Here is a 16,549-nt window from a genome sequence, read left to right as displayed (position 1 = left end):
AGAAAAAAAGTGATATTGTGCCGAAGTGTGCTTTTGCCCTGGGGGTGGTTTTCACCCCCTATTGGGGGTGAAAAAATATATGTCCAAAATAAGTCCGGAAATGGGTAAACTGACTAATTTTAAGTAACTTTTGTTTTATAGAGCTTTTTTGCCAAGTCAACACTTTTCGAGTTATTTGCGATTGAATATGTTCATTTTTCAACCAAATAACCACATTTTTGGACAGTTTTTCGCAAATAACTCAAAAAGTAAGTAATTTGTCGAAAAAAATGTTCTTAAAAAAATATAGCACATAAAAAAGTAAAAAAAATGGTGTACGCGTTAGATCTCTGGATCTCGTAGAACCAGAGTTATAGCCAATGAAAAAAAAAATTCATATTCACCAAATTTCAAATAGAATATTTCGACGTGAAATATCCAAAAAATTAAGCACTTTTTGGGGAAAACCCATTTTAACTTTTTCAAAGTGTTTAAAAAAAGCTTTATTTCTGTTTTTACAAAAAGTTTCTAGCATTAAATTTAAGCAAGTTACGCCCGAAATAAAGTTGGTTCCTTTTGTTTTTGCAAAAAAAAATCGGGAAGACCACCCCCTAATTAGCAACTTAAATGAAATTATTCGTTACCGCTCCACAAATTATTTTACTTATGTTGTGTTTATATGATCTGTAAGTTTGATCGAGTCAAAGTGCTTATTTTTGAAAAAATTTGGTTTCAAAATAAAATTTTTAAAAATTTAAATTTTGAAAAATATGCTTTTTTCAAAATAACTTAAAAATTTTTAGAGATACCAAAAAGCTCGAAAAACAAAAAAGGTCAGATTTGCTTTTCTAAATATCATGTATTTTTTTGTTTTTCTGTTTGACAAAAATTGATTAAGATTTGGTGTTTCTAAATTTGCATACGTTCTTTATCAGTGACTCGTTCAACCCCTTTTAACTACAGCCCTTTCAATAATAAGGACTTTGAACCGATGAAACTTACAGATCATATAAACAATATATACACGAGTCAAGAAACTTGTGACGTCGTAACGATTAAGTTCATTTAAGATACTAATTAGGGGGTGATTTTCTCGATTTTTTTACCAAAACCAAAAGGGACTAACTTTATTTTGAGCGTAACTTGTTTAATTTTGATGTTAGAATTTTTTTTTATAAAACAAAAATGAAGCTTTTTTTTAAACACTTTAAATAAGTTGTAATGCATTTTCCCCGAAATGTGCTTAATTTTTGGTTATTTCAAGTTAAAGTATTCCATTTGGAATTTGACGAATATGAACCTATTTTTCATTAGCTATAACTCTGCGTTTACTAGATGTAGAGACGTGATATATACACCATGTTTTTAAATTTTTTACAGGCTATATTTTTGGTGAGAATGTTTTTTCGACAAAATACTGATTATTTGAGTTATTTACGAAAAACCGTCTAAAAGCGTGGTTCTTTTGTTGAAAAAATGAACATATTCACTGTCAAATAACTCGAAAAGTATTGACTTAGTGAAAAAACTCTATAGAAGAAAAGTTACTTAAAATTAGCCAGTTTATCCATTTCCTGACTTTCTTTGGACGAATATTTTTTCACCCCCAAGAGGGGGTGAAAACCACCCCCAGGGCAAAAGCACATATCGGCACCATATCACTTTTTTCTTTGACTTGTTAGCTATGTGTATGCCAAATTTCATGTCAATCCAAGCGGTTCTTTAAAATTTAAAGGTTTTGCAATATTTTACCGTTAAAGAACGGACTAAACTACATAAACCATTTCGGAAATAATGATCAAATGGATTATACTTTGAAGCATTGATAGCTTCGAAACGGCTTAACCGATTTTAATCACCAAACATGAGTTTGGAACGTATCGACAAATAGTATCTGATTCATTCAAGGTCAAGTATGATAACTGAAGGTATTACAGGAGGAGACAGGTTTTCCTGTCTCTCCTTGAACCTAAGATATATACCCACAAAAATATGCCGTTTTTTACCTTCCCAGTCCTATAGCTGGCTTGTGGGTGGTCGAAAGTCACAAACTACACCGGTTCTGAATCGGCCCTGGCTCCCTCTTGAGACACAGAAAAAAATTCAGATCGGTGTAACTTTTCCACAAATATACTGACATACACACAAACATTTTCCCCTTTTAAAATAGAAATTGAATACAATTTCTGAGCTTGGTAACTTCTGAATGGTAAAACCGATTTTCAAAACTAAACATGCGTTTCCGGTCATGATCAGTACTATCAGAAGCCGCAAAGGGTGGACTTAAATTTTTGAAATTTTTGGGAGTTTTGGGGACGAGAACGAAAAACAGACCCTAAATGGGAAAGGCTATAAAATCCACACCCTTGGACCAAAATGGATGGTTGATACATGGATGGGCGAGTCTTTTCCAATACTTTAAGATGGAATTTGGCCCAATTTTCAATTCAGTCAGATTTTGAAAATCTAAAATTTCGTGTAGCTATATATTAGTATCGCATGTATGGGGGTTGTGTGCCGTTCTCTGGGATAAATATATATCTTCATAGAGGTCGTTGTTTTCTTAGAGAATCCATTTCTTCTTTCGTGTTATGAAGGTCATCTTGGTTCTTTCGAAATTGGCATTTAATCGTATCCTTGCTCGCATTAATCTGTGATCGCTTCCTATCGAAAGTTTGTTAAGTACTTGAATGTCCTTAATTATTTCTTTTCTGTTCGTTATGATAAAATCTATATCATTTTTGACATTGCCATCTAGGCTTATCTATGTCCATTTACGCTGAGGCTTTTTATCGAAAAAAGAGGATCTCATCATGGATAAATTTTCCTGGTGTAAGAAATTGAGCAGTCTTTGCCGTCGTTCATTTCTTTCGCCATACCCATACTTGCCCATTGCCACTTCTGCATCCTCTTGTTTAAAGCCCATTTTCACATTGAATATAATTATTGTGTACTATGCTAGTGTAGTATGTAATGCTGTTTCTAGGCCATCAATAAATTTTTCAATTTCTTCATCTGAGTTGCTAGTCGTTGGAGCATATGTCTGGATGATCTTAAGGTTTGATCTTGAATTTAGTTTGAAAATGAGGTACACAATCCTGTGACTTATGCTGTTAATTTTATTTATATTTTGGGTGTGCTTTCTGTGTATAATGAATCGTACTCCAACATTTGAAGTGTCTTCTTCTCCTCTAAAATGAAATGTGTGTCCCGATTTAAAAATAATTTGGGCTTCTCCTCTTCGTCTGTCCCATTTTATTGTTTTCAGCTCTTTCTCCAGTTACATCATCTTCTGGTCCGATATAAAAGTCCTAACATTGTATGAGGTGATATACATTTGACGTTCTTTATGGTAGCCTGATCTTTTCCGGGGATTCTTAGCACCATCTGCTCCAACCATTTTCCACCCGCCGCTACCTTGGTTGGGGATGTTGGAGCCGCCGGCGACTGAGGGCCGTTCAGTAGAAATTTGCCTTTGGGGTTGGGTGCGTAGAACGAAATATGACCTACTAACTCCCTAACATTCAAGAGTCGACTTCTATAATTACATTTCTCCGTAAGCTTCTACCTTGGTTTATACCAATATCACTCCTCTTCACCGAACTGCTTTAACGTCTCACTCAGATCTCCAACTCCTCCAACGAACTCATTTTTTGTCACTATATTCATCCACCTAACTCTTATTTCCACCATCAGCAGTTGTTTCTTTTTTTTACTGCGCAACATTTTTAGTTCTATATATTGTGGCAGTTTTATAGAATTTCCCTTGAGCTTCATTGGGATTTTTGTGTCAGAAAACACATCACTTGCTTCCTTCCACTTCACCCATCCACCTTTATTCTACTGCATGTATCTCCATCTATTTCCCCATTACTCTGTAATACCGATCCTTTGTACCATTCAGGGGGTGGGCGCAAAATTTCGCGCCAATGTGTTTTAAATTCATTCATTTTTTAGAATCATGAGAAAACAAATAAGTACATTTAAAAGATTTAAACGCAAAATGAGAGATTGCGTTATTACCGAGGGCCGAAAGTCCCTGAAAACTTCTATAATGTTTATTTTAATAAGTTACGGGGGTAAAAAAAGAGAGAAAATTTAGTGTGAATTTTAATTTCAAATATCTCATTTAAAAGAAATTTCTTGGTTATTCTAAGGGACTTTCAGCCCTCGGTAATAATGTAATCTTTCATTCTGCGTTTAAATTTTTCAAAAAATAGTTATTATTTTCCCCGGGATCGAAAAAAAATGAATGCATTTAAAACACATTGGTGCGAAATTTTGCGCCTACGCCCTTAAAGTAATTGTTTTATTTGTATGAACTCCTACTTAATTATAAATCTGTTTCCTGAAAAGCTTGTCTCTACTGTTCCAGTTATTGTTCTGAATGGCTTTCAGTATATCCTAAGAATAGTATATCATCAGCATACATTAATCATCAGGGAATGTTATCCCGTAGTTTCGCTGTTATTTAATCCAATAATAATGAGAATAAATAAAGACTAAGCACCGAGTCTTTAAAGGACTAGGTTGAAGCACTAGACAATTTTGGTCTCTGAACCCACTTGTAATAACCGAAAGGATTACATGTGAGTCTCCAGGTTGAAGAGAAGCCCAAAAAAGGATTCATTCATTCATTAAAAGGAATCATTTTCATACAGAAAATCTCAGGGAGTTCATGCATACGTAACAAACTTTGGAGGGATAATAGGGTGAAGATACAAAATCTTAGGGAAAAAATTGCTAGGGGATGGGAAAAAATTATTAGTGTACTAGACACCAAAGGTGGAACATGTATCCTTTATAGATCTGCTTTGCTTAAGAGATATCTTTAAATTTTAGACCAGGCAGGGCATGTAGCACTAAAAACCCCCAATAAATCGATTTTTAAATATAGCACCTAGAGACTTGCAGTTTCTTGCAATATGTTCAGGATGACGCCAGAAAAAAAGTTTACTATTCAAGAATTGGTGGAAATGCATAATTGAACTTTAAAGTGCATAACATGCATCCAAAAGTGCATAAACACGTCAAAATCAGTATAGTAAAGACCAAATTGATGCAAACGGACTACTCATGGGTTTTTGAGGTCGCTAAACACGAATATGCCATCAGAATTGACCTCTGGAGCACCTGGTATCCAGGGTCACTGAAATGGACGTCATCTTCTCGACTTTCGATGGTTTTCGGCATTAAATTGATGCAAATGAATTACTGGAACTTGTGAACAGCCGTAGCGCAGTGGCATAATACTGGCCTTATAAGCCAGAGCGCCCGGGTTCGAGCCCCGGCACAGACAATCCATTTCTCATTTCTAAAAATGATATGAGCTGTTCACCATGTCTCGGAGAGTACGTTTAGCCTAGTGTACATCGACACTAGTTCTTGAAACAAGGTTAAGAGGTAACACAGACGGGGCGGCGTACGTCGACTGAACCCCCGCTGAGATGTCGAAAGCGACGCATCCCTTATTATACTTTGATGCAGTAACACATACCAGACGCTTTTAAGATTTTCGATTAAGCGACTTTCTAGCGACATATCCTGGAACCCATCCACCGCCAATTGGTTTTATGACTTCGACGGCATATCATAAATGCGTGTATCGTGCTGCAACACAGACCTTTGAGCTGTTTTCTAGCGAATTCTGTAGTGAGTGTTGTCAGATCGTGTTTTTGTGATGAGAAATACAGATGCAGAAAAATTAATTAATGAAATTCAAATGAGACCAGCTATTTGGGATATGCGTATTGGTGAATATTCAAACAGAATAATAAAAAAACAGGCCTTATTTATTATTTTATTTATTATGCTCTACAAGCCTTGTATTTACAATTTTAGATAATACAGTTTATGCTAATAATTTATAGATAATTGTATTTGATGTCTATGTAAAAATTGCTGAACTATGGTTCTCTACTATATCCTATTTTTCACCTCCTCTTTCCAGTGTGTAATTTCCATCGATACTATACCTTCCTGAAACTTTCTTACCGTCTTTTTCTTGGTCTACCTCGTCTCCTAGTCCCAACTGGTCTTCTGTGCAGTACCATCTTTGGCATCCTTTTCTTATCCATCCCCTCGACATGACTTGCCCACCTGATTCTTTATGACTTTGTATATCTTGTTACACTTGGTTCCTTGTAAAGCATCCTTAATTCTTGATTGGTGCTTCTATGCCAGCCGTCTTCTGTATCTGTATTCTTTCCCCTGAAAATAGCTCTTAGTACGTTCCGTTCTCAACTCTATATCATTTTTTCTTCTGTTTTATTTAGCACCCATGTCTCACATCCGTAGGTGACTGTTGCTCTTATTACGGTTTTGTATATTCTAGTTTTCGTCATTCTCGATACGTACTTTGGCTTTAATTTGAATAATTTTTTTGTTAATATCCATTTGTGAAACATCACTATTTCCCAATAGATGGGATATAATAGAGGGGCATCAATTTAACACCTGTATTTGCTCAGTGGCGTACCGTAGAATGGACAGCCTCTTAGCGTTATAAATAGTTTTTCTTAGGTGATATGCTTTCCCTCATAACGGTGTTATTTCTTGAACACGGCTCTTTAATACTCACTAATAACTCCTGAAAAGATTTTTTAGACATTCTTGTAAAATTAAAAAACATCTCTGGGCCTTTATTATATTAATTTCGTTAATATAATGTGTAAACCATCCCTTATAATTTCGTTCCTTTATGATGGGATGTATCCAATATCTGCGTTTCTTTTTTTCTTTAATCTAAGATAAAATAAACTTGTATTTATTACAAAAGACAAATCGTCATAACTTTCAGACATCGTATCGTACAGCAGCTAACACGCGACTAAATTTGGCAACAACGAAATACAAATACTTTAAATCGTAGCATAGCTGCCGCTGTTATACCGCGCCATGTGTTTTACGCTGCCACGACGTCGATTCGACGCGCGCCGCCTGGTGTGTCCTTGCTCTAAAAGGTAACACAGACGGGGCGGCGTACGTCGACTGAACCCCCGCTGAGATGTCGAAAGCGACGCATCTCTTACTATACTTTGATGCAGTTAACACACACCAGACGCCCCCGCTGAGATGTCGAAAGCGACGCATCCCTTACTATACTTTGATGCAGTTAACACACACCAGACGCTCTTAAGATTTTCGATTAAGCGACTTTCTGGCGACATATCCTGGAACCCATCCACCGCCAATCGGTTTTATGACTTCGACGGCATATCATAAATGCGTGTATCGTGCTGCAACACAGACGTTTGAGCTGTTTTCTAGCGAATTCTGTAGTGACTGTTGTCAGATCGTGTTTTTGTGATGGGAAATACAGATGTAGAAAAATTAATTAATGAAATTCAAATGAGACCAGCTATTTGGGATATGCGTATTGATGAATATTCAAACAGAATAATAAAAAAACAGGCCTTATTTATTATTTTATTTAATATGCTCTACAGGTCTTGTATTTACAATTTTAGATAATACAGTTTATGCTAATAATTTATATATAATTGTATTTGATGTCTATGTAAAAATTGCTGAACTATGGTTCTCCACTATATCCTATTTTTCACCTCCTCTTTCCAGTGTGTAATTTCCATCGATACTATACCTTCCTGAAACTTTCTTACCGTCTTTTTCTTGGTCTACCTCGTCTCCTAGTCCCAACTGGTCTTCTGTGCAGTACCATCTTTGGCATTCTTTTCTTATCCATCCCCTCGGCATGACTTGCCCACCTGATTCTTTATGACTTTGTGTATCTTGTTACACTTGGTTCCTTGTAAAGCATCCTTAATTCTGGATTGGTGCTTCTATGCCAGCCGTCTTCTATATCTGTATTCTTTCCCCTGAAAATAGCTCTTAGTACGTTCCGTTCTCAACTCAATATCATTTTTTCTTCTGTTTTATTTAGCACCCATGTCTCACATTCGTAGGTGACTGTTGCTCTTATTACGGTTTTGTATATTCTAGTTTTCGTCATTCTCGATACGTACTTTGGCTTTAATTTGAATAATTTTTTTGTTAATATTCATTTGTGAAACATCACTATTTCCCAATAGATGGGGTATAATAGAGGGGCATCAATTTAACACCTGTATTTGCTCAGTGGCGTACCATAGAATGGACAGCCTCTTAGCGTTATAAATAGTTTTTCTTAGGTGATATGCTTTCCCTCATAACGGTGTTATTTCTTGAACACGGCTCTTTAATACTCACTAATAACTCCTGAAAAGATTTTTTAGACATTCTTGTAAAATTAAAAAACATCTCTGGGTCTTTATTATATTAATTTCGTTAATATAATGTGTAAACCATCCCTTATAATTTCGTTCCTTTATGATGGGATGTATCCAATATCTGCGTTTCTTTTTTTCTTTAATCTAAAATAAAATAAACTTGTATTTATTACAAAAGACAAATCGTCATAACTTTCAGACATCTTATCGTACAGCAGCCAACACGCGACTAAATTTGGCAACAACGAAATACAAATACTTTAAATCGTAGCATAGCTGCCGCTGTTATACCGCGCCATGTGTTTTACGCTGCCTCGACGTCGATTCGACGCGCGCCGCCTGGTGTGTAGATGCAATTGGCGCCGGGACCTGTCCGAAAGGATCCCCTCGGCAAAAATGCCATACGATATTATTATTTCTTTACCCAGATTTATCCATACGGCTCACACTCCCTCTAAGGGGAAAATTGACCCATTGCAGATATCTACGGTATCAAAAGGATTATTTATTTATTATTACATATTATTATTACTGGAGGGTTTTTTGAAGTCACTAAACACGAATATGCCATCAGAACCGATTTCAGGTCAATGAAATTGGCGTCATCTTCTGGAGTTTCGAGGGTCGTCAGTACTACATTGATGCAAACGGATTACTCATAGGTTTTTGGGGTTGCTGAACACGAATATGCCATCAGAACAGACACCGAAGCACCTGGTGCCTAAGGGCGCGTCCATAGTGCACGCTGGTGTCTGAAGTCAGCGCTGAGTTCGTGTGCAAATAATACTTCGTATTTAAACGGTCCTGTCCAAAGTATATCTGCGCGCTGTAATTAGGATTATTCGCACACGGACTCGGCTTTCTGACTCGGAAACCAGCGTGCACTATGGACGCGCCCTTAGGCACGTTATCTTCTGGAGGATCGAGAGTTTTCGGTACTAAACTGACGGAAACGGAATACTCTTGGGTTTTTGGGGTTTTTGGAGTTTAGTTGAAAGGACTGCTTTTGATACCAAATTCTCATGACTAAATTTTTTATACAAAGAGGTTGCAGGAAACAGTGACGCGGTAAAAAGAGATAGGGGAAAGTGGTACACAGTGATACTTGGTACACAGTGAAACATCGAAATTTATTTTTATATTTGGCGCCCTCGTAAAGCGCATTTGTAAAGTTGCCCAGAAGAGTCGAATGTCGTTGTGAGCGTTCGCGTGCTTGGAATAAGTTTTGCCAATAGTAATTGGACTTTATGTTTTGTAAATTATGTAGTAACTTAATAACAGTAGTTAACATGTATTTTTTTTTATTTATTAACAGCCGATTTCAAGCATTCTTACTATTAAAATTGCATTTTACCTATGCAGAGGAAAGTAACCAAATATGGAATAGTGCCCTAATATGGAATTCCTTGATTTCTTCGAAAATATTACTTGGAAGCGCACTACAAGACCATCCTCTATTTCAGTCGCTCTCTTTATTATCGTATTCACACCTCTGTGTCAGATGCGAGAACGATACGTGTCTGACAGGCGCGTTTTGTTTTATCGTCTCGCGGAAAATTTCAAAGGTAAATATATTCAACGAGTATTATTGGTCATTACGCATGAATACAGACTTGTTATGCTATTGCGTATATCAATAGTACCTTTATTTTGATATTTTATGACCTTCTGTAATTAAAACATTACGACTTGAAAAAATGTTGATACTAGTTTGAACTAATTTACCTACAAATCCAAATATGGACAGTCGTTGGTGCCTAATTATGGAATAGTGGATTAAGTGTAAGTGGGCTCATTATGATTGTGCTGGTCCAGAGTTTCATACACGGATCTGTGATGTCTGCAAGTGAATTAAGCTACTTCTTTCATTTTTCATAATTTTATTATTTAAATTTATTTGATCTCAGATGTTTATGTCTATTTTTGTTATGGATATGTTGGTTTATGCCTATATTCCATATATGGGTACCTATTCCATATTTGGTTACTCATTTGTGATTTTGTTTTTTTTTGTTCGATTTTTTTTGTTAATTAAGGTATTTAATAGAAGGCTTTTAATTACTACATAAAAATGTATGACTTATGTGTCATAACATTAAATTGTTTTCATTTCTATAAAGGTATTATTTTATATCCCCAAAACAAAATGGTATTCCATAATTGGCGACTTTCCTCTAATAATATAACCTAAAACACAATTTGTCAAATAACGACTCGCGCAGCGAGTTTTTAATAAAGTTTTAAATTTTATTGTGTGATTAGGTTATTGGTACACACTGAAACAGTGCTACGTGGTACACAGTGATACGTGTTTCATTGTGTATCGTAATATTGTAAATTATTACCAACAATTTGTTATTTTGGTATTTCAGATGGTTAGAAAGAAAAAGCCTCCAAATATGTAATGGCTGATGTCACAAAGTTGGTATTAGAGGAAAATTATTCTCTACGTGGAGCAGCCGAGAGATATAATATTAGTTTTGTAACTTACGACGATATGTGCTCAAAAAATGCAATAATCTGTCAAAACCTATTCTTAAGACACAAGATATAATATATTAGACTTCACTGTGTACCGATTCTGGTACACAGTGAAACAATTATCTGTATTTTTTCTTTATGTTTGATCTTTTTTCATTATGCGAATTTTTGGCGAATTTTGTTCTTAGAATGTTAAGAAAGAGTTAGTGTAACATACTGCTTTGAACATTTTCCTTTAATTTAAAAATAAATTTCTTGAACTCAAAATTTTTTTTTGTTACTGTGTACTACTCTCCCCTACACTATATGAGCAGTAATTCTTAAAAATTTTAATGTTTATGAAAGTGTAAATGGTTTAAATCAGCGGTTCTCAACCTTTTTGAGTGATGTACCACCTACAGTTATTTTTATTATTTTTGGTACCACCTATATTTTTAAATTGTATTATCAACAGGGCCGCCGCTAAAGTGTTGGCCGCCCGTGTGCAACTTAATATTTGCCGCCCCCCTTTCAACACTTTAGTCGTTTCAACATAGGTACTAGTATTTAAAGAAATGTGCAGGAGACCGTAACGCGTATATGAATAATAATTACTCTGATCTCGACGTTACTTTTAGACCTGGATCCCGCTTATCAAAAAAAAGTTATTATTATTATGTCAATAATAATATACAGAAATGCAATCTTGCACTAATACCTATATTGTGTGAATTTTGTTTACAAGACTACTTACAACATTCGGCATGCTTAATTGTTTACTAATATATTTAAATATATAGGCCTGGATCCCGCGTACCAAAAAAAAGTTGATTAATAGCAAGCTGAAAATTTGTTAATAGCTTAACGGTGTCTAGTCGGACAAACTTTGATGTATGGGAACATTGGAACAGGGGAAGTTTCAATTGTGGAACAGGTTAAACATTTGGAACGTCAGACCACGAAAACATTCCATGTATTTTGTCAGACAGAACTTCCAATTGATTTGTTACCATTTCACTAAACTCTCATTCAAAAATCAGACTGGTGTTTATCACCAACTGGGCATTTTAATGAATGGAACACGAAGAACATGTCAAATGACAGGAATCATGTTGGTTAGTAATAGCAGCCTGATTTTTGCATAAGAGTTTAATGAAAGGGTAACCAATCAATTGGACGTTCTGTCCAATAAAATACATGGGACGTTTTCGTAATCTGACGTTCCAAATTTTTAAACTGTTCTCCAAAAACTTCCCCTGTTCCAGTGTTCCCATACATCAAAGTTTGCCCGATTAGACACCGTTAAGCTATTAAGAAATTTTCAGCTTGCTATTAATCAACTTTTTTAGTACGCGGGATCCAGGCCTATTTGAAATACAGTAGTGTGCAAAAGAAACGGGCACACTACTATACAGGGTGTCCAGAAACTCTACCGACAAATGAAGACAGGAGATTTCTCAGATAATTTTAAGACAATTTAACCCAATTCACCTAGTTCGAAAATGCTTCCTGAGGGAGCTAGAGCGCTTTGAAGATGGCGTCATGTAATTAGTTTTTCTTAAATACCTCCAGAACGCTTCTATTTAGAAAAACGAAAATTGGTATGCATATTTACTTTCCAGAAATGAATCGATTCCATCCGTTGTGAATTTCTAGTATCGGTCATAGGCGTCCGTTTTGGATAGGGCAACGGTTATTTTATCGCATAACTTTTTGTCTTTAACTTTTAAGCATTTTTGACACTGAATTATTAAATTGTGAGGTATTCTATTACTAAAAGGTACTCTTGCTTTAAGTCGGTAGCATACACCGTTTTCTAGAAAAATCGATTTGAAAATTTTTCGTTTTTGGAATTTGAAAAAAAAAATGAAAAAATTTTCAGCAAAACGATGTATTTTACTAACTTAAAGCATGAGTAACTTTTAGTACGCGAATACCTCATAATTTAATAATCTAGTGTCAAAAATGCTTAAAAATTAAAGACAAAAAGTTATGCTATAAAATATCTGTTGATCTACCTGAAACGAACGCCTATGACCGGTACTAGAAATTCGCAATTAGTGAAATCGATTCACCTCAGGAATATAAATAAATGTACCAGTTTTCGTCTTTCTAAATAGGTTTTTTCAGAGTCAAAAATGCTTAAAAATTAAAGACAAAAAGTTATGCGATAAAATAACTGTTACCCTACCCAAAACGGACGCCTATGATCGGTACTAAAAATTCGCAATTGATGTAATAGATTTATCTCTGGAAGATAAATTCGCGTACCAATTTTTGTTTTTCCAAACAGAAGCGTTCTGGAGGTATTTAAGAAAAACTAATAACTAGATGCCATCTTCCAAGAGCTCTAGCTCCCTTAGGAAGCATTTTAGGACTAAGTGAATTGAGTTAAATTGTCTTAAAATTATCTGAAGAATCTTCTGCCTTCGTTTGTCGGTAGAGTTTCTGGACACCCGCTATATTACAAACAAAATCGTTTATCAAAAGCGTGTCTAAAATCATCAAACTCTCAACTTAGACTGAACTATAACCCATCTATAACCATACATAAGCATAAAGGAACAATATTATAACAGAGCAACCATAATAAAAAATACTTTTTTTATTACTCAGTGAGGCAACTTAACAAGCACTTATCTAAATTCTCGGAATATATCCTATTGTCGTATCGTACTCTCTTTACAAATAATAAATGTTCAGAATTTGAAAAAATCGCATATGGTCCACGTAGATAAAAATATCTTAAAGTTCGAAAATCGCCAGCCACTTTGAATTAAAAAGCATTCTCGGAACTACTGTATGACTATAGCTGCAAAAGGACAGTTTATATAATAAAAAATATTTTCTGGCATTTTTGTTTAGATTGTTTGGAATATTAAAGTTTATAGAAATATCCGAATCATTACTATTTAATTTTTTGAATTTATTTTCGTTTTAAGATAAATATTATTATCAGTATCTTGCTTTTGGCCGCCCTTATAATCGCCCGCCCGTGTGCGATGCACACTTTGCACACATGGTAGCGGCGGCCCTGATTATCAATACTTAATAAGTACTACTGTTTTAATTTTTTCTGTGTTTTGTGTACCACCGCCAATAATGATATGTACCACCAGTGGTACATGTACCACACATTGAGAACCTCTGGTTTAAATACATTATGTATATTAAGTATATATTTAAAAAAATGTTAAATGTCACAGAGAACCAGAAGTCAGAATAATGTTGCTGCAAAAAAATGGTCTATTTTTCTCAACCTCTTGTTTTTATTTTCTCACATTATGTTATATTTTTTATTATGTATACTTCCTTAATTAAAAAAAAATGCTAAAATGTCATTTAAAACATTATCATGTTTAAGGTTATACATCATCAACAGCCGCTTGTATGGTCGTCCCAAGCTGGATCCAACCAAACCTCATCGAACAATCACCAAGCAAATATTGGAAGACATTTTTAATGACGAAGAAACGTAGACAATTGCTGCCAATGATATATATTATATCATTGGACTTGAACTAAAATTCTAAAAGGACAATAAATAAATTTTGTAATTTTTGTCTTAACAAAAAAAAGTTGTGACGATCAGTTCTAATTTGTACAGTTATAGAATAATAAAAAGTTTTAATGTTAACTTAAGACAGATGTATTTTGGGGGGCAATTAATTATTGTATAAAATAGATCTAAAACTTTGAGGAAGTGATACCTAAATAATTACATGAGATATACGATATACTAATAGGGAACTTGCACATTTTTTTTGTTACATAATAATGTTCAGTATAAAAATGAGATTTACAAAATTTCACGCTTCAAAAACTCATAATAATTTAGATGTACAAATTTAAAGTCTTCTTTATCTTAAAATAGTTCAAACGACCCGTGACGTCACAGAGTTTAACTATGTGGTTCCGTTTATGGTTATATTTACGTATATTCTTCTTCTTTAGTTTACTGGCCTCCTCCTACTTGGGTATTTGGCCAGTTCGTCGTCAGTGAATAAAGGAAAAATATTTATATTCTAATGACATTTATCGTATGTCGTTGTAATATTATATACCAGTTTGTTGAGATTGGAGTTTGATACAGTTTTTGAAGGAAAGGAAAAAAGGTTTACTATTGAAAATAAAACCATTTTGTAAAAGTACAAATTTTCTATGAATAGTTCAAACGATCAAAAATACTTTTAACGTCACATAACTGTATTTTTTACTGACGTTTATAATGCCTAATTTAAAATTATATGTAGGTACAATTGGTGTAGAATGTCAACATACAACCCCGTAACGTCACGACTCATTTTGGGGTGGCTGATATAAGTTGAATTTTTAGTCGTCTTTAGGGGCCAAACGAAAGAAAACAAAGCTTTTTTATCTTTGATATAGGTTCTAAATTATATTCTGTTGTGATTTATACCATTTTTTTCGAATTTAAAATTTTATGTAAGTTCCCTATTGTTTAAATTATTCGTAATTTAAAATTGCTTTTTATTTTTGTAAAAAGTAAACGTGTTTTTATTTTTATTTCCATTTTTCTGATAATTTTAGTATACATAGGCCTCTAAATCATATATAAAATTTGAATGTCACTTCTTATTTTAATGTTATTATAAGAAAAATCGTTGCCATTTAAATTTTAATTTTTGATTTAGAATGTATGTAATTGTATGTAATTTCCAATTGTTTTTACAGATTTGTTGTACATATATTAATTAAATTCAATAAATAATAAATATTTTTACAAATTCTTTTCTACGCTCTGTACTGTTTAGAATAAAATAATTTATTCCTTTATAGACTATGTGACTTACGAAAATTTGACATCGTTACTAATGCTTGCACAAAAAATGTAATATTTCGATTAACTGTATTATTAAGTAATGAAAGAATTATATATTTTAAAGAAAATAGGAACTATGTACTAGACTAGACACTAATTTAAATCTGACACTTTCCTTATTTATCTGTTAACATAATAAATCCCTGCCTTTTATAATTTGTACGGCATAGAGACGACGAATATAGAAGGCTGTAAGGCTGTAATGCTGTTACGCTGTATATGCAATCACATTTCGATTTCATTCATCTAGGAAAAGGTACGAAGAAAGGTTCTTAGTACCAGTGGCGTGCGGTGACATTTTCGGAAGAGGAAGCGATCAATAAGGGTTTAAAAAATATTTTCTTACGAGGGTCGAGATCAAAACATATACCTACTTAAGAGGTGTATACCTAATGTAATACCTGTTAACTTATATCGACTAAAAACAAGAACTACAGAAAATTAGGTATAGTGTTTAACCCAGTCTGAGAGACATGCACACGCCTTGAGAATGAGATTCGGGCGATACAAATTCATTGAGGCAAGGAGGATTTACTCTTATAAGCGGGCGTCACTCCATCCCGCCCCAATGCTTCATACTATCCACTTCCCTTCCGATAGTCTCTGATGCGCTATATGGGCTCTCTATCAGCAAAGTGCTTATTATGTGGGAGTCCTGGATACAAGGATTCACAAACGAAATCCGACCCCGATCAATGCAGGTTAGTGACTCTAGTGACTTAGTATATCATATATCTAGTGACTTATCATCGATCTGTACTGTTTGCTTAGGGTCGAGTCCCTGCTCCAGGCTTGGTTTCTTTAAACTTAAAAAGAAGAGTTCTATTCAAAACAATTTTTATATTCCGATTTCGAATCACCTTCCATAACACACAACTTTCAATAATATGACACTTATTTACTTATACTTGAGTCCTATTCTCTTATCAACCAATGCAAATTTTTTGTCGATAACATCGTCGTAAAATTTTGGATTTTCTGATAATTCTTTAATAAATGCACTCTTTTTCAATGGATAATAGGGCTAACTTGGAAAGTC

At 34.4% G+C, this 16,549-nt stretch overlaps 1 protein-coding gene across 1 annotated transcript in view; it reads left to right on the top strand.

Moving 5' to 3' along the window:
* Positions 1 to 14,309, top strand: part of LOC114340010 (uncharacterized) — a 205,900-nt gene extending 191,591 nt beyond the window's left edge. The window contains exon 4 of the mRNA XM_050658291.1: positions 14,032 to 14,309. Within this exon, the coding sequence (XP_050514248.1) occupies positions 14,032 to 14,146 (115 nt within the window). The 3' untranslated portion in view covers positions 14,147 to 14,309. The remainder of the gene's footprint in view (positions 1 to 14,031) is intronic.
* The last annotated feature ends 2,240 nt before the right edge of the window (positions 14,310 to 16,549 follow it).

This window comes from Diabrotica virgifera, chromosome 8 (genome assembly GCF_917563875.1).
Source record: "Diabrotica virgifera virgifera chromosome 8, PGI_DIABVI_V3a".
Lineage (NCBI taxonomy): Eukaryota > Metazoa > Arthropoda > Insecta > Coleoptera > Chrysomelidae > Diabrotica > Diabrotica virgifera.
This window is presented reverse-complemented; position numbering and strand designations above follow the sequence as displayed.